This window comes from Nipponia nippon, unplaced genomic scaffold (assembly GCF_047370975.1).
Source record: "Nipponia nippon isolate SJK-2023a ecotype South Korea unplaced genomic scaffold, ASM4737097v1 scaffold_4, whole genome shotgun sequence".
In the NCBI taxonomy this organism is placed as follows: Eukaryota; Metazoa; Chordata; class Aves; order Pelecaniformes; family Threskiornithidae; genus Nipponia; species Nipponia nippon.
The window spans coordinates 14,126,084-14,145,656 of NW_028262358.1; the positions used below are offsets into that span (position 1 = coordinate 14,126,084).

Here is a 19,573-nt window from a genome sequence, read left to right on the forward strand (position 1 = left end):
GGCCATGGGGCTCGGGCTCGCCGCGCCCGGGGGAAAAGGCACTGCAGCACCAGCCCGGCCCACGGGAGCCCCAGGCCGCCCAGGAGGCAGCGGTGGAGCTGGCCGAGATCCCCGTGGCGGCAGGGCAGCTGCTAGCCCGTACTGCCCGCCGGCGGGGACGCAGAGCCGGCAGCGGCCGCGGGATCAGGCCTCCCCTCGCCTCAGGCCCGCCGGGGGCTGCTCCCGCCTGAGGGGAGAAAGGGGGCGTGGCCTGGGCGCCGCGGGGGCGGGGCCACGGGGGCGGCTCCGTGGGGGTGTGCGGAGGGGGCGGGGCGGGAGCGCCGGTGCGCGGCGGCGGCAGCATGAATGAGGCGGAGGGCCTGCGGCAGCGCCGGCCGTTCCGCCCGCAGGTCATCACCGAGGACAGCCCGGCGCAGGAGGCCAAGCAGGGCAGGTGGGGCCCGGCGCGGACCCCCTCGACGGGGGGGGGGGGGGGGGGGGCCTACCGTGGGGCTGGGGCAGGCCTAGCCTGAGGGCCGGGCTGCGGTGGGCGGTGTGACGGGGGGGTGCTGAGGGCCCGGGCCGGGCCTGGCCTGGCCTGGCCTGGCCGGTGCGAGGGGTTGTTCGGCTTGACCCGGGGGAAGGGCCCGGTCTGGCCGGGGAGTTGAGGAGGGGGGTTCGTGGTGGGGGGGTTGGGGGGCCCGGCCTGACCTGGGGCTGCAGGGCGGGGATTGGGCCCGGCCTGAGGGAAGCCTGGCTGGGAAGTGTGCTGGGAGGGGAGAGGCGCCACCGGCCCGGCCTGGCCCGGGTGAGGGAGGCCCTGGGCTGGGTCGGAGTGCCCTGGGGGAGGCTGTCCTGGGCCAGGGGGGTGGAAGGGGCGGGCTGGCCGCCCCAGGGCTGAGCAGGGAGCCAGGCCTCAGTTCCCCTCTCCCTGTTGGCGGCAAGGGGTGATGCTGGGGCACCCGTGGGTGTCAGCCTGCGGGCACCCCTGGCCTCCCGGCACCCCGGCTCCGCAGCGGGTGCTTCTCTCCCTTGTGCTCCTGCTTCTGCTGGAGGCGGCTGACAGAGGGAGGAGGGTTTGGGGCAGGGCCTGCGCACCTGCTTCTGCCCAGCTGCAGGAAGAGCTTTTAACCAAAAAATGGCTTCATTTGTGGCTGTGGTTTTTTTGTTTTGATTCCCCCCCCCCCCCCCCCCCCCCGGGTCTTTTTAGGTACTGTTTATCTTTTGCTAGTGAAGAAATAATAGTTATCCCATTGTGGCTTGCACAGATTTATTGTAGGTGTGATTAAGTCCTGTATAACTGGTTAGTCTGTTTATATTTGCCAATAGTTTAAAGAGTAATCTGCCATATAAAGACTAGTCTATATGTGTCTGAGATAGAATAACCTTATGAATAGTCCATTTGTGGCTAAGTTAAAGAAGATTCCATTTACAATTTTCTGTTTAGGAATTTTACAAAAAATTAGCTTCACTGTAACTAACAGCAATAGCTGCAATAAGAAAGTGGTGGTGTTTGCTTTGCCTTCCACTGAATAAAGTAGCTGATGAGTTGTAATACTTTGATCACCATCTATTATGTCTCTTCCAATTTGAGCACCTTGCAAATTCTTATCTCTGCCCTTCAGGGTCATCAGAATGAAAGACACTGTATGGTGGCTTGCGTGTGTAGCCCCTGTTTTTGAAGGAGAGCATTAGCATCTCTCAGCTTGAGACTGCTCTTCCTGGCTTCAGCCTCTCTTGGTAACTTTGCTCAAATCAGTTGAATTTCTAGGGCTCCAGCAATGATCCAGAGTATCCATGGGTCCTGTTCTCATGAAACCAGTGGAAGAAATTCTGGAGGCTTCCCTTTTTCTGTCTGTGAGCCACGGCGGAAACTCTTGATGACAGTTGTTTTCCCTTCTGCCCTCACCCCCCAGTAGTTCTTCTGCCAAGAGGATGAGGCAGCCTGAACTCCTGGCTGTGGTGACCCATATCGTCTTGCCAGCCTGCTGCCTGTCTTCAAGAACTGGTGCAATGGCTTCTTTTTTTAGTTCTTAGTGACAACTAAATTGCTGTTATTATAGCTAGAGTCCTGGTAAGTTGCATTATTGAGATTTGTGGCTGGAGTCCATGTAGGATTAATTATCAGCAAAACAATTAGCTAACGATTTCTGTTTTTCTTATCAGTGTTGTTGAACCATTACTTCAGTGATTCTTTCCAGTGACCAGTCAGTAACTTACAGTTGTCAGTTTTCTATATCGGGTATGCTTTGTTTGTTTACTTTTATAAGGATTCTGAGTAGCTGACTTTTTAATTTTTTTCTTTTTTTAAGTTTTTGGGTTTTATTTAAATTCTTGCGGTTTCAGCAGTATCTAAAATAGGTCTTACAGTTTGCAGGCTTGAAGTGTGAGTTTGCTTGTCACCTCATTCTTCCTGCCTTTTTCCTTTAGTGTCAATTCCTTGCAAGCTTTGAATAAGGATCAGAAATAGGACCTTTGCTTAAACCATGCTTTCAGGAGCTTTAATTAAGTTGGCTTTGGCAGATGAGTTCCCATTCATCTTTATCTGCTTCCTTTTGTGTGAGCTGTTCTCAGCTGTCACACAGATGCTCAGGTGTCTGCTGACAGTACTTTTAATCTTACAGTATCGAGCCTTTGTCTTTTGAAGGACAAGGCTGACAGCTGAAGTCTTTGTGTGAACTTGGGGATCACCTTCTATCTCTACCACCCGCTCTTGATTCCAAATCCAAGGGGAGGTTGTTGCTTCCTCGAGACATCTACTGTTAAAGCAGGAAGTGCTGAATTCTAATTAATTACAAGGGCAGTCTGGCTCTTGGAAAGTATGAAGAGGTCAGTGCAGATGAGAAAGCTTGTTTGAAGCAGTTTCCCAGCCTGGTCCAGCTCAGATGGAGACAGGCTGGTTGCTGTAACACTGCTGAAGTTCATGATGGGAATGCTGTGCTCTTGAGTGCGAGAAATAAAATTTATTTTTTCGTATACCTGAGAGCAGAAGTACTTGGGCATGGTAGAAAGGAAGTAGGCTCAGGTGGTGAGTGCCTTGGGGGAGCTGGGGAAAGTTTGGTGACCAACAGCAGCAGTGCTAACAACACTTCTTGGAGCAGGCTGAACTGTCTGTGGCTTTGGGCTAGCAGCAGCGGCAGCTCTTGTCATGACAGGCTGTCAGCATCCTTGTGGCAGCCATCTCAGCACAGCCTGGTGATTTGTGCCGTGACTTGTGATGACCCGTTGGGTACTGTGCAGAGCTGGGGAAACTGGGGCAGGCTTCCATCCTAACTGCCTATGTGTGCTGCCAGAGGAGAGGGGCTGGCAGCAGCTGGGGCATCAGGAAAGAGCTGTGATGGACTATGAATATTGCAACTTCTGTACATTGTGCACGCAAGCGGTAACCAAATCCAGGCCTAGTTCTGTCCTTGCTGTTCCAGCTGATAATCCCAAAGGTTACCTTGATGCTGGTACCAGTACTGCAAGTACATGTCATTAGCTCCCCAGTTGTGATATTTGTGCTCTGGGCAGTAGTTCATATGTCCTACTGTCTGGATGATTGGCTAATGAAGGACGAAACAGTGGAAGTGGTCCAAGGATTAATGCAGAACCATCAGGCACTGTTTGCCTTTATTTAATTGATACTGCGAGGAGACTGGCTGGCTGTGCCAGCGAATGGTTCAGAGTAGCTGAAATTGTGGGAGCTGCTTTTCCAGTTCAAGGCTACATTTGTTGAGCGTGGCTCTGTGCTTTCCCCTGTAAACGCCCGATTGATGCCTCTAAACTTGTTGAGAACAAAATCTGTTTTTCTCCTGTGGAAGAAGAGTTTTTGCTTTTTTGTTGTGTGTTTTGATGGGTAAATGGAAGGTGTTTAATTTCTTTTGTGTGCTGGGGCTTGAGTTTCAAACTAATGTTCCTAAGTTAAGCAAGCATTCATTTAACTTCCTCTAATGTTTGTTGTTTTAGTTGAACTTTTCATCCAAAATTCGTGCTGGGATGGAAGCCATTGCCAAAACTGAAGATCAAGTTAAAAGAAACCCCAACCAAACAACATCACCTCCCCCCATTTCTTTTTTTTGTTTTGTTTTGTTTTAAGTCAGCTGTAACTTGTAGCATGCATGAAACCTGTACATGAGAATACTCTGCCTCATATGATGCCAGTATGCTGAGACTGGATAAAGATCCCTTTCTCTTATCCTAACGAGTTCAAAATGGACCTTAAAGGTCATTCAGGATGGTGGTTGGGCATAAGTATTTCTGGTTCCTTTTGTGAAGAAAATAGGCTGTTAAAATTTTTTTAAAGACTATTGTATCTTAAAACAACTTAGCATGTTAATCCTATTTCTTGTCTGGTTTTGGCAGTACTTACAGCAGCAAGGTGTTCCGTGTTACCTTCTTGACTTTGGCTGCATCTGTAACTGTGCCCCTGCTTGGAGTAACTGTTCTACTGGATTGTCCTATAGACCCTCAGCCTATAAGGTAAATTGTTGCTTTGTTTTGAAATAAGTGTTATTGAAGTGTAACTTCTTGTATGTATTCTGTTGGTTGTTTTGTTTTGTTTTTCCCAGCAAACAAGAGTCAACTGTGTAAAGTGGTTCTAACTGGATTATGAAACTGGGGAGTGATTGCAGTATTATCCATTGCCATGGCTTGCTTCACATACCCCGTCTGTTTCTGAGCTATCTTGTGCAGTTGTGTGTCACTACTGATCACGGAAGGAGCTGAATTACTTTCTTTGATCATTAATCTAGAAAATGATTTTCTGCTGTTCAAGCTGTCAGTGGAGCTTGTGATTACTTATGTGCACTCTTGCCTTCTGTGGGACAAGAACTGCGTTTTCACTAAGCAGCAAGCTGTACCCCGGCTATTATAGTTCTGTCAAAGAGAGACTGTTTATCTGAGGGTGGAAATTGAAACGGATAACCTGACTGAGTTGATTTGGCGCTTTGTACCAGCGGACCCATATGGTGATGTTATATTTAAATGCAGATCTCATAAAGCAATGCAGCTAGGTGATTTCTGCCCTGTCTGAATTCATAAACATCTGAATCAAGGTCTGTATCAAATGTGTAGTGTAACAGTGAATCAACTATGTGAGGTGATGTGACCTGTGTTGGGAGAAGTTGTTTGTGAAGTGCTTTGACTGCTATCATAGGGTGGAGTCAGGCTGTTTAGTGCTCCTGGCATTTTGAAGTAAGTGAAAATGCTCAGTCTGCTAAATATTTATGATCAACTTGATAATTCCTTAATGAAAAGGAACAACAACACTGTAAATATCCCTAGAGTTGAAAGAAACTGTTAATGTGGTAGGGTAGTACTTACAAGTCTTGCCAATAGGCTATTAGACATAAGCTGCCTCATTGCAAATCATAATTAAATGCTTTCTGCTGTGGTTGGGTTTAACAAAACCCAATTCCCTGAAATACATCACAACTGAACAGTAATTCTGAAAGCCTATAGGACGCGTCTATAATGCTTTCTTTTCCTATTATATAGTCCTGGTCTAATGCTGGTCCAGGGTAACAATGTTCTGCATGGTTACGTTTCTTACTTTTCCCTTTTACAAGACCAGGAGAACAATTCTGCTCTGCCCAAGTCACTGGCTTATATTGCTGTACATTCTTAATTAGCTTCTTAGCTTCACTGCCAGAAGTGGTTCCAGTCTGTACAATAGATAGGATGATTCTGTGTGATGTTTCTGAAATGTTTTGAAAAAGGTGAAGGAGGTAGATGCTGCTTGAATCAATCCTTTCAGTGAAAGAACACCTAGAAATCTCATTTGCTAATAGTGATGTTATTCCTGTAAGCCACTGAAAATAATGAGGAATAAGAGGTGGGAGAAAAAAAGCAGATGTGATCTGTGAAACTCCATGTGAAATTCCTGCAACTCTGGTTTATTTCACCTTTTTTCTCTGTGAGCCTGTCTTAGATAATATTGGTCCCAGGGAGGATTTTGTGCTTGGAAACACAACTGTCCAGGGTTCCCAGCAAATGCGTTCCTTATCTGAAGCCTGTCATCCTCATCTGAAACTCTCTAATGCTTGGAAGAAGGGATGGAAAACGAATTTGTGTTAGTATTGTGAAGACAACTCTGCTGAAAATCTTCTGTGGACAGGAGCAAGTAATTTAGTTGCCTTTGCCACTGCAGTAACGCATACTTAAAGGAAAGTTTGCTGTCTGTAACCAGACAGATAAAAGTGTGTATTTTTCTCTCCTTCTGAATTATTTGTGTTGTGAACCTGTTTTCCTCAATTGTCATGGCTTTTATAGGTTGCAATTTCAGTTGACTTTTTTTCCCTCAGTCACTGAAGCTCTAGAAATTGTAATGATTTTCACTGTATGAGCAGTAGAGTTGCAATGTGGTTGGTGACAAATAGGTCCTGGATCCTGTGAACCTGGGCAAGTTTTGGAGTCAAACCTCATCTTTTTAAGATTGATTCTACAGGTGGAAGGCATTTACTTATGGTCATATAAGGAGTTACTTAAAAAAAAAAATATTGAAAAATTCTTTCAGAACTTGGCCTAGGGAGCTTTAGCATACTCTTGTGAATGAACACCTAATGAGCTTACCACCCTGGGCATGTATGCAGCTTTTTAGTAATAACTTGAAATCCTTAACTCATGGAGACTGAGGTGGCTTATGTGTGTGTTTTTAAGAACCTGAGAGACTGAAACATATTTGAGTTTGTCAGCACAGTTAAGGCTGGTTTTGAAGCACGGTGCTTTGGATCCTGGTATTTAAGTTGAAGCTGTGTAGGCATCTTACTACTTCCCTTCTCTGTATCTCTGTAGTTGGTTAGAACTCCAGTTGGCTTGAACCTGGCTATTTATGTGAATAAGGGCTTGCACGACTGGACCTTATTTTGTCATTTTGAGATTTCAGTTCAATAACCTCTAAGTTTATGTGCAACTTATTCCTTTGAGTTGGTCTTTCTCTACGGGCATGCATTCAAGTCATGAACAAGAATATACCATACAGTATGGTATGAAAGCATGTGTGTCCTAGCGCTCAAACTACTGGAACACTTTTTTTCCCCTAGTTGTATGCTAATTAGTAATTAAAAATTATTTTTTCTCCGTGATGAAAATGCTATGCAGTGTCAGATCTCAGTATATTGTAAAATGCCAGGCTTTTAAATGTTAAAACCTTTTTGCTTAGGAATTTGCATATGTCTACTTAGGAAAAATATTCTGGTACAAACAACTCATTCAGCTGAGTAAGAAAGCAGTTATTCTTTTGTGTTGTGGTAATGCCGAAATTCTTTGCCTTTGTGTAAGATAGATGAACTGGGAAGGTGTTGTTGGACTTAAAGCTGTATAGATTTCCAGATACAGCTTAGGAACACGTAACTGCAACTCTTCTGATCAGCAGAACCAGAAAATTATGATCCTTGATGAACAGGAGTCAATTTTTCAGCTTGTCAGCTGTGTTTTCTGTTTGGAAATATGCTTTATGTAAAGCATAGGTCAGGTTTGCAGGAGGTGGCAAACTAGGAAAACAATGACCCAATACGTTGCTCAAGAGTATTTGCAGATTTGTGCAAAGGATCATGAGGTCTGTGTTCTGTTTTGCAGTTTGAAGGAACCTCCCCTCCTGACGGGTGTGCTAGAGCCCAATATCAAGTTACGCAAAGCTGAACGGTTATGGGAAAACCAGCTGGTCGGACCAGAGTCCATTGCCAATATTGGGGGTAAGCACTGACAAGATAAGCTTTTAAAGAATGGTCTTTAAATGTTGCTCCGTTGATAAGGGTTTGTTCAGCAATATAGCTCTTACGTAACAAACTGGAGAAGTTATTTTGAATATGCAGGCTTTTAAAAAAATAATTGTGTTATGCAGCAAAACCTGGCTGCTGTGTACTGCTTTTCTCCTTTCCCCAGTATAAAATAAATCTGCTTGCCAGCTTAAAAATCCCTATCTTCCAGGACTGAAACCATCAGCAATGTAGTCAGGGGCTACTTATGTTTGACCCAGACTGGCCCAAGGGCTATTCCATACCATGTGACGTCATGCTCAGTATATAAGCTGGGGGAAGAAGAGGGAAGGAGGGGGACATTGGGTATGATGACGTTTGTCTTCCCAAGTAACCGTTATGCGTGATGGAGCCCTGCTTTTCTGGAGATGGCTGAACACCTGCCTGCTGATGGGAAGTAGTGAATGAATTCCTTGTTTTGCTTTGTTTGCGTGCACGGTTTTTGCTTTGCCTATTTAACTGTTCTAATTTATTTTACTTCAATTATTAAACTGTTCTTATCTCAACCCACGAGTTTTCTCCCTTTTACCCTTCTGATTCTCTCCCCCATCCCACTGGTGGGGAGTGAGCGAGCGGCTGCGTGGTGCTTAGTTACTGGCTGGGGTTAAACCACGACAATAGTATATTTACATTTTAGTGCTGTTGCATGCATTACATGTGCCATCCACTTCTTTCTTACCGCACGTGTGTTCTCCCCAAATCACAAACCCATGCCACCTCTGAGCAGTTTCTTAATGAGTTGGCTAGGCTTGTAATGGCGTGACACCTACTTGGCAGGAAAGCAGGTTTGTGCAGGGGTTGTTCCCTGTGCCTCCTGAGTGGGGGTAAGGCTAGAAACTACTCTTGACATGAGTCCTTGACTGCTTTAATGTTAAAAGGAAAGGGTGTGGGAGTTGCAAGCAAGGCCCTTACTGAAACATCCTTCAGTACAAGAGGTGCTCAGTAGCCGTATAATTTATTTTCCTTCTGCTATATCTTCCAATAAATTAGTAAAATATTTCTAAAAAATATTTTACCAAGCAAGAAACTACTGTAAATTCTTTCCTCGGATTAAGCTTTTTGTACCTATCTCTGTTAACAATGTGCTAAAGTGATTACCTGAAGCTACTGATTCTTTTCTGTCACCTAGTTTCATCAGTCTCATTGGAAACTCTTTAAGGAAACCTTCCTGCAAGGGACAACTGACCTATGGGTGAAATAATCAACCTGACTGGGAATAACTTTTGTATGAATAAATGTTGAAGTCATCTTATTCCCTTTTAAAAGTGTAATTAGCAAACTTAAAACATCAGTTAAATTGGAGGTGGAAAAGTTCAAGCAATGGGCTCTACTAATCCAACGGCCTTTCATTCAATTTGGTTGTATGGAAAAGTTTGTGTGTTGTTTGTATTCAGTGAATCTGTCTTATGTTATCACATGGCTTGGCATGAATACAGTAATTTGGCAATGCTTTTGATTTGGGTGGTTGTTCAGTTGCTATGGTTTTTGTAATTATTCTCCAGAACTGATACAATATGAGCATTGGCAGGCAGCCAATGTGGACTGTATTAGAACGAGAAGTTTTATATAGTCAGTCTCTTGTTGAAGAGTGGCAAGATGGATGCAGTGCCTGAGTGCATTTTATGATGATGTAGAAATTTGGCCAGAGGGATCAATCCGATGACTAGCCATTAAGTTGTTACATCCACCTTTAACCAAGGATTTGGACCACTTAGGGGTGAAAAGGTTCATATCCCATATTCACAACTCCTAAGCCTTAAATCCTTCCTCTTCTTTTTGAGTTGAAGGCAAATAAGAGTATTTGGTTAGATTTCTTCCATCTTTTCCCTTCCCTCTTTATTCTTTTGCTATGACTGAAGACGACTGTTACTTCACTATATCTTAAACATGAATTCTACTTCACGCTAGTAGAAGGATCGTGTAGAAGGATGTTTGCCGCTATAGTTTTGTGATCAAGCTAATCACACCAGTTGTTTTTGCAGATGCGCTATTTACTGGGACAGCTGATGGAAAGATTATCAAAATTGAAGATGGAGAAATACAAACAATAGCCAGAATTGGCCATGGTCCTTGTGGTGAGTGACAGCTCCTGAACATAGTATACCTGGAAACATCGGGGTCAGGGCTTGTGTTGATTAAACTGGTGTTGTGTCTGGATTGCTCATGCAAGTGCATATCTTCCTCTGTAGAGATTTGTAACAGAAATATTAATATATTTGTATGAATGAAGTATGAGTGGAAACATGTATATAAGCACTGGAAGGAACAGCAGAACAAAGGGCCAAAAGAATGGGAATGGGTGCTCTTGATAACAAAGGACACTGTTCCCAGCAGTAAAATTTAGGAATGCGGGTTTTTGTCATGACTACAAGGCCTGCACTCTCATAAGGCTGCAGCATGGGTGACTTGTCGGTAGAAGATCCTGCATCTTAACACCGGGAGGAAGACCAGGGTGAAGTGCATCACAAATAACAGTACTTTTCCTGTTAGTCCATCTAGAAAAAGCACATATCCTAAACAAGAAGAAAATGGGCAGCAACTTGGCCTAATATTTATGGAAGCTGAAGTCAGCAAGATTCTGAGGTGAAGGCCACCCCATAAAACCTGAGGACTTCTAAACGGGGGCTGGTTCTGTTCAACATCTTCATTGATGATCTGGATGAGGGGATCGAGTGCACCCTAAGTAAGTTTGCAGATGACACCAAGTTGGGTGGAAGTGTCGATCTGCTGGAGGGTAGGAAGGCCCTGCAGAGGGATCTGGACAGGCGCTGGATCGTTGGGCCAGGGCCAACTGCATGAGGTTCAACAAGGCTAAGTGCCGGGTCCTGCACTTGGGTGACAACAACCCCATGCAACGCTACAGGCTGGGGGAAGAGTGGCTGGAGAGCTGTCTGGCGGAAAAGGACCTGGTGGTGTTGGTTGACAGCTGCCTGAACATGAGCCAGCAGTGTGCTCAAGTGGCCAAGAAGGCCAAAGGCATCCTGGCTTGTATCAAGAATAGTGTGGCCAGCAGGACCAGGGAGGTGATAGTGCCCCTGTACTCAGCACTGGTGAGGCTGCACCTCGAGTCCTGTGTTCAGTTTTTGGCCCCTCACTCCAAGAAGGACATCGAGGTGCTGGAGTGTGGCCAGAGAAGGGCAACGAAGCTGGTGAAGGGTCTAGAGCACAAGTCTGGTGAGGAGAGGCTGAGGGAGCTGGGGTTGTTTAGTCTGGAGAAGAGGAGGCTGAGGGGAGACCTTATTGCTCTGTACAACTACCTGAAAGGAGGTTGTAGCAAGTTGGGGGTCGGTCTCTTCTCCCTAGTAATGAGTGACAGGACGAGAGGAAAGGGCCTCAAGCTGGGCCGGGGAGGTTTAGGTTAGACATTAGGAAAAACTTCTTCACCGAAAGGGTGGTCAAGCATTGGAACAGGCTGCCCAGGGAAATGGTTGAGTCTCCATCCCTGGAGGTGTTTAAAGGACGGATAGATGTGGTGCTTGAGGACATGGTTTAGTGCTGGACTTGGCAGTGCTAGGTTAACAGTTGGACTCGATGATCTTAAGGGTCTTTTCCAACCTTAACGATTCTATGATTCTAAACAAGTGTGAGTGAATGAACTCTGAGATAATGTGTGAGTGGGAAAGATCAACTTATTTAGAGATGTTTAAAAATAAATATCCCCTTCCCTATCTACTGAATTTTGCCTTGCATTTTGGTGTGCTAATTTCCCTTCCTCTTTGTAAGTACAGTGGGGGGTTGTGGTGGCTGCACCTGCTTTAGCAGAGGTCTTCCATTGGTCACAATATTTATGTTTTCTCAATGCTAAATTGCAGTTATTTCTTGTTGAGTTCCACACTTCTTTCTGAACCACTTATTTGCTTCATTTAATGAGATTTCTGGAACTGAGTGAGGAAAAACTGGTAGTGGCTTGTTTATTAACAGAACCATTTCTATGAGGAAGCTTAATGTTGGCCATCTCAGTACTGCCTGGGTAGTCTGAGAAGCCTGGCTGGCGTTTGTTGGACTGTGGGTGGTTTTGTTTGCGGTAACGATGTAGAAGCTTACATGAGGTTCTGCAGCCCTGTGCTGGTTGCCAGTTAGACAGAAATTATGGGCAGGAACTGTTGCTGTCTTTATGTAGCTCGCATCGACACATTCAGCATTTTAGCTATGTAATTTTACGTGGAGGTTCACATGATTAGGCTCTGGACTGATTTGGAAGCACTCTCTTGGCTGCCTAACAGGTAGAACAGCCTTGGCGCTGACAGCCAGCGAAGTCTGCTGCCAGCTGATAGGAAGCTGGACTTCCAGCTGCTGCTTAGGCCTGAATGTGGGCTGGGATGGATACAGAGAATCGCCTTTCCACTGCTCATTTCCATTGGACTTGTACAGCTTGGGAGAGGTGGGAAGATTATGCTGCCCTATTTCTTTGGGGCCAAAGAGGTAGTGGGGAGCCTAGACTTCTGTCTTGCCCTCCTTGAGTTGGGGAGGGAAGTGGAAAGACTGTAACTGACTATCTTCTGCAGAAGTTTCTCTTGCTAATCTTTCAAGCTACAGATGTTCTGAAGTTCTTAGTTCTTCAGGACTCAAGTAGACAAATTTTTCAGATCAGCAGTATTCCCCTTCCTTCTCATATAGAAGTCTTCAGTGTCTGTGTCTTGAGTTTCTTGACAGCATCGGACCTTTCCAGAAAAGGAAAGTTTCAAGATGTGCATGGTTTTTGTTTTGGTTTGTGGTTTTTTTTTTTCTTTTAATTTGAAAAAGAAACCCACGGTAAAACCAATTCTTTCTGAGAAGAAGCGTTTAGTTAAATCCAGTTTTCTGAGATTCAGCCCTACTCGGGGCAGCTGTTAGCTAGCTACCAGCCTGGCAAATTATATGGTTATCTCTAGACTGGTGAAAACGTGGGGATATCTGTTTCACTCACAGCTAGGAGAGTAAGAATAATTTCTTTGAATGTGTGTGGTGCTGGCCGTGGAGTTTTGTTAAGCTACAGTCTGACCTATGTAGGTAGCCTGAATGCCTTGTATTTATTTCTATTTGGAAAACCGTTTAAAAATTGTTTCCTAAGGAACCCCTGAAGATGAGCCAACATGTGGAAGACCACTTGGCATCAGAGTGGGGCCAAATGACACCCTTTTTGTGGCAGATGCTTATTATGGACTCTATGAAGTTAATCCTGGTACAGGTATGACTTTTCTGCTGAGAAGTTCTCTTCCACTGATAAATCTGGGCTTCATTTGCAGCTTTGCTAGACATTGCAGGCAAAACAAGGCCTGCCTTCTCTGTAAAGTGGTTTGGAGCTGTCTGGATGAAATATGCCGTGCAAGAACTTGATATTTATTTTCTTGTAGCCATCATTTCCTCTCTATGTCTGTCTGGATCAGAGTTACCAGTGGCTTATCTTCTGGTGCCATATGCTTTTGGTTGTCAAAACTGGTACCTCGGGATCCATGAATAAAGCTCTGTGTAGCTGTTTCAGTTTTCATAAAGGGAAGAAAAATATTGCTGTTACATAAACTTTTTGTCATGTTTGCTGTACTTCTGTTTCTGCCTTGATCTTGCTGTGTGATAGTGAAGAGCTCTTGACTTCCCTGTAACCCCAATCTATAGAAAGTGAAGAAAGATATATTTTGGTGCGGCTGAAGATCAAGTAGCTTGTTCCTGGTGAGAAAGGCACTGTTGCGTTGTGCCCTTCATTGTATGTTCTTGAGCCAGATCTCAGTTTTAGGAGCCATGCAGTCAGAAGGCGATAGTTGCTTTCATGTAGGGTTGATTTTCTGACAGTTTGCATCTCCAAATTGGCTTCAGGTGGGGAGAGGGAGGCTAGCCAAATGCTAGGATCTCGCCTAGCAACTTGAAGGGCTCAGACTGTGTGGCTCTGGGAGGGAATGATCAAGGTTTCCCCTTTTGACGGCAGACAGCTGCCATATTAGCTCAGTCATGACAAAAAACGAGCAAACAAACCAACCCAAACCCTGTGCCCAAAGATGACTTCAATACATTTTGGTTAATTTTTAGAGATTTGACCTTAATAATTTGCCTGGTAATATGTGGCAGAGGTGACTGTGGCAGGGCAGTTTAGTGAACGTGCTGATGTTTTAATGTTTAGAAAGTACTACTCTTTATTCCTACAGATTTATGGGGAAAGAAGGAGTAGTGATAGGCTTGCCTGCATCCTTCTACAAGGATGGGACCCAAGTTTGCACTTGGTTTCATATGAGCTTCAGAAATGTGAAAAGTCTGGCACTTATAGGGAACATCATCTACTGTTTCAGCTTTTCTGAAGAGCATTTTCTCCTGGTCATTTACGTTCAGTGTTGAGTTGTTCCATTATAACCCAAAACCTTATTACTTAACAGAGGCACGAATGGAAAAAATGTGAAGTGCCTGCTAATTTCATGTTAGTATTTAACTCATTTCCAAGGCAGAACATACAAAAGCTTGTCTTGTGTGTCTTTTTTTTTTTTTCTTTTTGTAACCAGGTGAAACGAAAATGCTTGTGTCAACCAAAACAGTAATTGAAGGTCAGAAGCTGTCCTTTGTGAATGATCTTACAGTGACCAGGGATGGGAGGAAAATCTACTTCACTGACTCCAGTAGCAAATGGAAAAGACGAGACTACTTGTTTTTGATTATGGAAGGCACAGATGATGGGCGGCAAGTATCTCTTCCCCAAGGTATTTAACTTATTGTAAGCTCAGCTGTAGGAATGGACTTGACCACTTCCTTGGTCTTCAAGTTTTTTTTCTCTTTATAAACCACCTGTGCAAACACTGCACTGCCCAGGAGAGGGTGAGACAATGTGTGGATGTTGCTAATGAGACCTGCAGCGAAATAAATGAGATCCCTCTTTTTCCTTCAAGAGGACTTGCATGGAACATCTATTTTAAAAGGGAAGGTGTTAGCATTATGTTCAGCCTAAGTCCTTCATGAATGCTGCTGATCTCAAGTGGCTTAGTATTTCTCCTGTGTTCATAAACAAATGCTTCCTGGCTATTCTGCCTTTTTAACTTAAGTGAAGTGCATGTGAGAGAAGATAGAATGCCTGGAGAATGAAACCAAGATGAATAAATATTTGTCTTCACTCAAAACCATATATAATGGTTTCTTTTTAGCCTGCTTGAATATGACACAGTAACAAAAGAAGTGAAAGTCTTAATGGTGGGGCTGAGGTTTCCCAGTGGTGTCCAGCTCTCTCCTGCAGAAGACTTTGTCCTGGTGCAGGAGACAACCATGGCTAGAATCAGAAGGTATGACTTTGCTGAAATTATTACTACTCTCTGTTCAGAGTTTGTTTAAATAAATGAGTTGAATGACAAAAGAAACCTTACACTCTATTCATGTCTAGTTATCAATGGCAAAGAAGGTGGCCTTCCTCAATGCTTCATTTTTTCTTTCACTGTAAACATCTGGACTTCATGGTCTTTCCATCATGAGCATAGTGTAGTAAGCTGACTTTTTCTGGGGAGAGGAACGTGGCTGTGCTGTATTTCCCTGTACCAAAATAAGGAAAAAAGAAATTCTTTTTTTTTTTTAAGTGAATTCATTTTGGGACTTTTATTTATTACTTAGATTGCTTGAGTTAAGGTGTCCTAATCCTACTGTCTATAACTTTCAGGTATTACGTGTCTGGGCTGATGAAGGGTGGAGCAGATATGTTTGTTGAGAATATGCCTGGTTTACCACATAATATCAGGTTAAGCAGCTCTGGAGGATATTGGGTAGCTATGGCAGCTGTCCGGCCCAATCCTGGATTTTCTTTGTTGGATTTCTTGTCCGAAAAACCATGGATTAAAAGGATGATATTTAAGGTAAAAAAAAACAAAAAAACAAAAAAAAAAACCACCAAAACAAACAACAACTTAAAAGTCACCTTTAGTATAGGAATGGAAGTGATAAGTATGTTTGTCCTGTTTCTTCCTCTTCATAGGAAGATTTTCAAATTTTTTTTAGTGCCGTGGTTAAAACTGTTGTGGTTGTCCCCAGGTAGAACAGTCCTTACATATCCATAGGTAGTAAAACTAACGTTTGCTTCTCTGAGTAGCAGGTACACATCTCTTAAGTTGCCTTCCATCTTGATCTCAGGAAAGAAAAAGAGACTATCTCTGCCCTAGCCATGCAGCAACACAGGATCTACATTTGGATATGTGAAGACTTCACCTTTGTACCCGCAGTGCCTATACTACTTATTGCCAGGTGTCCGGAGAGCATTTGGGAAGTCTGGCCTGTTCTAATGACTACCCTAGGCATCCTAGGAGACAGTGTGTATGTTATGTATGGTGCTAGGTGACACTTTGTTCTGACTCAATATGCCTGTTGTTGTGTCACACCCCCCTTTAGGATGAGGGTGAGCAAGAATAATGTATTTTGTAAGGGATATCTGATGCTAAAGAAACAGCATGGTGCTTTTTAAACAACAAAAAGACTTGAAAATCCTTCTGTTCTCAAAAAAACCCCAAAATAACAAGCAGTGTTTAGGATGGAAGTGCCATTTCAGCTAAACAAACACTGTGCTGTCCTTGTAAAATCTGTTGTCTCTTCTAGTGTTGTGCAGGAGCCTTAACAAACTGATGCTATGGTGGGCAGAGCATGATGTCTGCTGCTTGGCATCAACTGTACCAGAACAAGCTGATGTCTCCTGCGTGGACATCCTTTCAGTATGCTTCTGCTGGTCGTCTTTTTTTTTTTAAAGTTGGCTTTTCAGATGTTAATGTGTTAAGCCTGTGTAAAAGTGTTTACTCAAAATCTGTGCTTATGTTCTTAGCTGCTACTTCCAAGGAGTGTGGAATGGTCTTTGTATAAGTGTCAGATCTAATTGCGGAGAACAAAATCTTTCGTTGTTAATTTTCTTTTTTTCTTTTTCTTTTAGCTGCTGAGTCAAGAAACCGTGACAAAGTTTGTGCCCAAATATGGCCTTGTTGTTGAACTTAGTGAGACAGGATCCTACAGAAGAAGCTTTCATGATCCCAGTGGAGTGACGGTAGCTTATGTTAGTGAGGCTCATGAGCACAATGGATATCTTTACCTGGGCTCCTACTGGTCTCCGTTTATTTGCAGACTTAATCTTCAGCAAGTTTAACTCTCCATCCACTATAAAGTGCCACTGTCCTGTAATACTCCAGAGGTACAAAGGAAGCATGTGCTCGAGGCAGTGTGTGACCAAGGACAAAAAGCGAAAGACAGTCTGTTAACGTGCAGTAGCACTGTTCCGTTGCCATAGGAAAACGTACAGCTTGCTGTACCTGTCCTTTTCCTTGGTTTGAGTGCACTTGCTTTGGAGTTGGCATGCGTAATTATTAGTATCTGAGGAGTATTGTGGGGCATCTTAATAAGGTTACGTGCTCCTTAAAGAGAATCCATTGCTTTTCCACGCCCAGACCTGTTTGGAGTCGTCTTAAGCAGACATCATCCGTTACCTTTAATGCAACTGTATGTCTTCTTACACTGGAAGGATTTGTGATGTATGGAATTTAATTGTGTATGATTTGGATTGAAGAGGATGCCTTGCATGTGTTTATTTCTGTTTTAGACCCTCCTGTTTAGGAGTGATTACAATGCATGTTCTAATGTCATACCATGGTGCTGTGGTAGAGGCAGCAACATCCAGAACATGCCTAGAAGTCTAGAAGTCTAGTTATACCATTTGGGTTTCTTCAATTCCAGCCTGTGTAATCAACATCAGACGCTACAATTAACTGTTAATCAACATGCAGAATCAAATTTGATCATTATCTGTGGACTCCTGTGTTTCTTTATAGCATTGTAGTCAGATGATGAATGGAAGTTGCATTTTCTATGTTATTAAAGACTAATTCCAGCTGGTTTAAAAAGGGTGACTTATAGTATTTCCTCCGTGTTGACCAGGTCCTGTAAGTCTCCTCTTCATTATGTAGGTGTCCGTTCCTGAGGGACGTTGGGGCGGAGAGGGCCAGCTGCAGGAATTCCTTGAGTATGCTTTTTGTGGAGAACTGGTAAAGATTTTGGGGAAGGTTGGTGTCTGAAGATGGATGTGGACTGAAAGGGCTCCTGTAAAATGGAGTAATAGTGGATGAGGAAGGCTTTGGTGGAAAATCTTGGGATGTGGTAGTAGCTCATGGATGCTTTCTGGCATCTCCAGAGGAAACTGTTTACTTCCTCTGTTAACAGATACTCTACTTGGTAAATCCAGAGACTGCTTTTCTGTCAACTACTACAAAGGAAAGGCTGTGCTGTTACATTTTAAATAAGAGGTTTTGTATCTTGAAGAACTAAAGGGGTTACTTCAGCAGCTCTGTGACTGAGTGGATTGATTCGCACTCTGGGACTGAAGACTTTGCTGCTCTCTCTTTTTCTGCCACTGGGTGATAGTCAAACATAAATGTACGCTATTGCTCAATTTCCTCACCTTAGAAAAGGAAATAATCAAGATTTGCTTGATACATAATGAAAAGCGCCAGAGAAGGGGAAGATGATGTTAAAAATGTCATCTGCTTTCACTGGCCTTCTGCGCTTGTCTTTATTAATGGAGGGACATGCAAATGAAAGCAATACTTTTCTGTCAGTGCTTCGGTCACCTTGTTCTATGTTACTACCAGGCTGCAGCAGTCCTGTGGCAAAGTAGTTGATGGTTGCTGGGTCAGGCTGACTTGTTCTGTACAGGCTAGGGGCTGCTAGCCCTTTTGCTTGACCTGGTGGTTACTGGATTTGGGAGGGAGTAAGCGGCAAAAGAATAGTTTGTGGACAGAGATGGAGTGATACTGTGGTAAGTCTGAAAGGCTGGAGAGGTGTGACCTGCCTGGGTGGGGGGTACAGACTTGTTGCTGTGGGAACTCTGAAGAAGGGCTGAGAATGGGACATGCCTGCAACATCTCTTTCTGGGGAAACCCAGCACAGAGCAGGCTGTTTAAACAGCAGCTGGTTAGCATTGCTCTGCCAGCCCTTGCAGCTCTTTGTCCCATTCTGGTAGGATATGAAACTTGAACTTGATGGGATCTTAAATTGGGGTTGTAAAAGCAAGTCTGTTGCGGGCCTTATTTCATGCTGGTGATTTGGTAGCCTTGGAGCAAGCACAGCTTTGCCTGTTGTTGCATAGTTACCTCTACTGATTCATTTGCCAGAGTGTCTAACTGAATAACTTGTGCTGTCTTTTTGTAGTGAAGTAGACCTTGGCTGTTTTGGCATGCCAAATGTGATGGCTTTTGTGTCACTAATTCCCTTTTAAGACACCGTCCCTGAAGTTAAAGCAGGAAAGAAAATAAGTTGTAGTGCTGCTGATGCTCAAGAGGGATAAGATGTATCAAGAGTTGTCTCTTAAGAGTGTTTCAGTTCTGATTCTTTTTGTACTCTTGCACCCCCTCACCCTTTCCTGGCCGCTGTTGAAGACTAACAGTACACTGATGATCCTGTGGTCCCACCAGAAAGTTCTTGAGCCTTTTTTAGTTCTCTCTGAGTTCTGTAGCAAGTACAGCAGACCCAGAGGTCATGTGAATAACTTGGGGAAGGGGAAAAGAGAACACCAAACATGAGAAGTATCTAACAGAGTGTGGCTTTGTCTGGTGTAACTTTTGAGCGGTCTAGTCCAAACTGTCAGACAGCGGCCAGGAAAAAGTATCTCGGGGCAGGTGCAAGAAGACTAGAAATGGTTAATCATGGCAGAACTGAATCCCAGAAGGAGCTTCCCCTAACCTGAAGATAGCTAATGCCCTTATTCACTGGTGCTGTTGTCTTCTCAGCTCTTCTCTTAATCCTGTGGTAGCAGGGAGGGTTGTTCTGCCAAGTGCCACAGTCAGGAAAGGAGGCTGGACACCATGAAGGTATTGGAGCTGTCTGCCTAAGAGTCTTCCTATGGGGCGCAATTTGCCTATAAAACCCAGCAAGTCAGTGGTGAAGGATAGTGC

General features: G+C 44.1%; 1 protein-coding gene across 1 annotated transcript; it reads left to right on the plus strand.

Moving 5' to 3' along the window:
• Positions 1–278: 278 nt before the first annotated feature.
• Positions 279–17,428, plus strand: APMAP (adipocyte plasma membrane associated protein). The gene is made up of 9 exons (XM_087777059.1): positions 279–433; positions 4,324–4,440; positions 7,537–7,652; positions 9,698–9,790; positions 12,766–12,882; positions 14,180–14,354; positions 14,813–14,947; positions 15,316–15,508; positions 16,567–17,428. Exons 1-9 carry the CDS (start codon positions 342–344, stop codon positions 16,774–16,776), a joined length of 1,248 nt encoding a protein of 415 aa, XP_087633185.1. The 5' UTR covers positions 279–341; the 3' UTR covers positions 16,777–17,428.
• Positions 17,429–19,573: the final 2,145 nt, after the last annotated feature.

Excerpts from the sequence above, each read along its gene's own strand:
- APMAP (XM_087777059.1), top strand. The coding sequence starts at position 342 with ATGAATGAGGCGGAGGGCCTGCGGCAGCGCCGGCCGTTCCGCCCGCAG. Across the intron at positions 9,791-12,765 it reads AATTGGCCATGGTCCTTGTG|GAACCCCTGAAGATGAGCCA; the intron begins GTGAGTGACAGC and ends TTGTTTCCTAAG. Across the intron at positions 12,883-14,179 it reads TGAAGTTAATCCTGGTACAG|GTGAAACGAAAATGCTTGTG; the intron begins GTATGACTTTTC and ends TTTTGTAACCAG.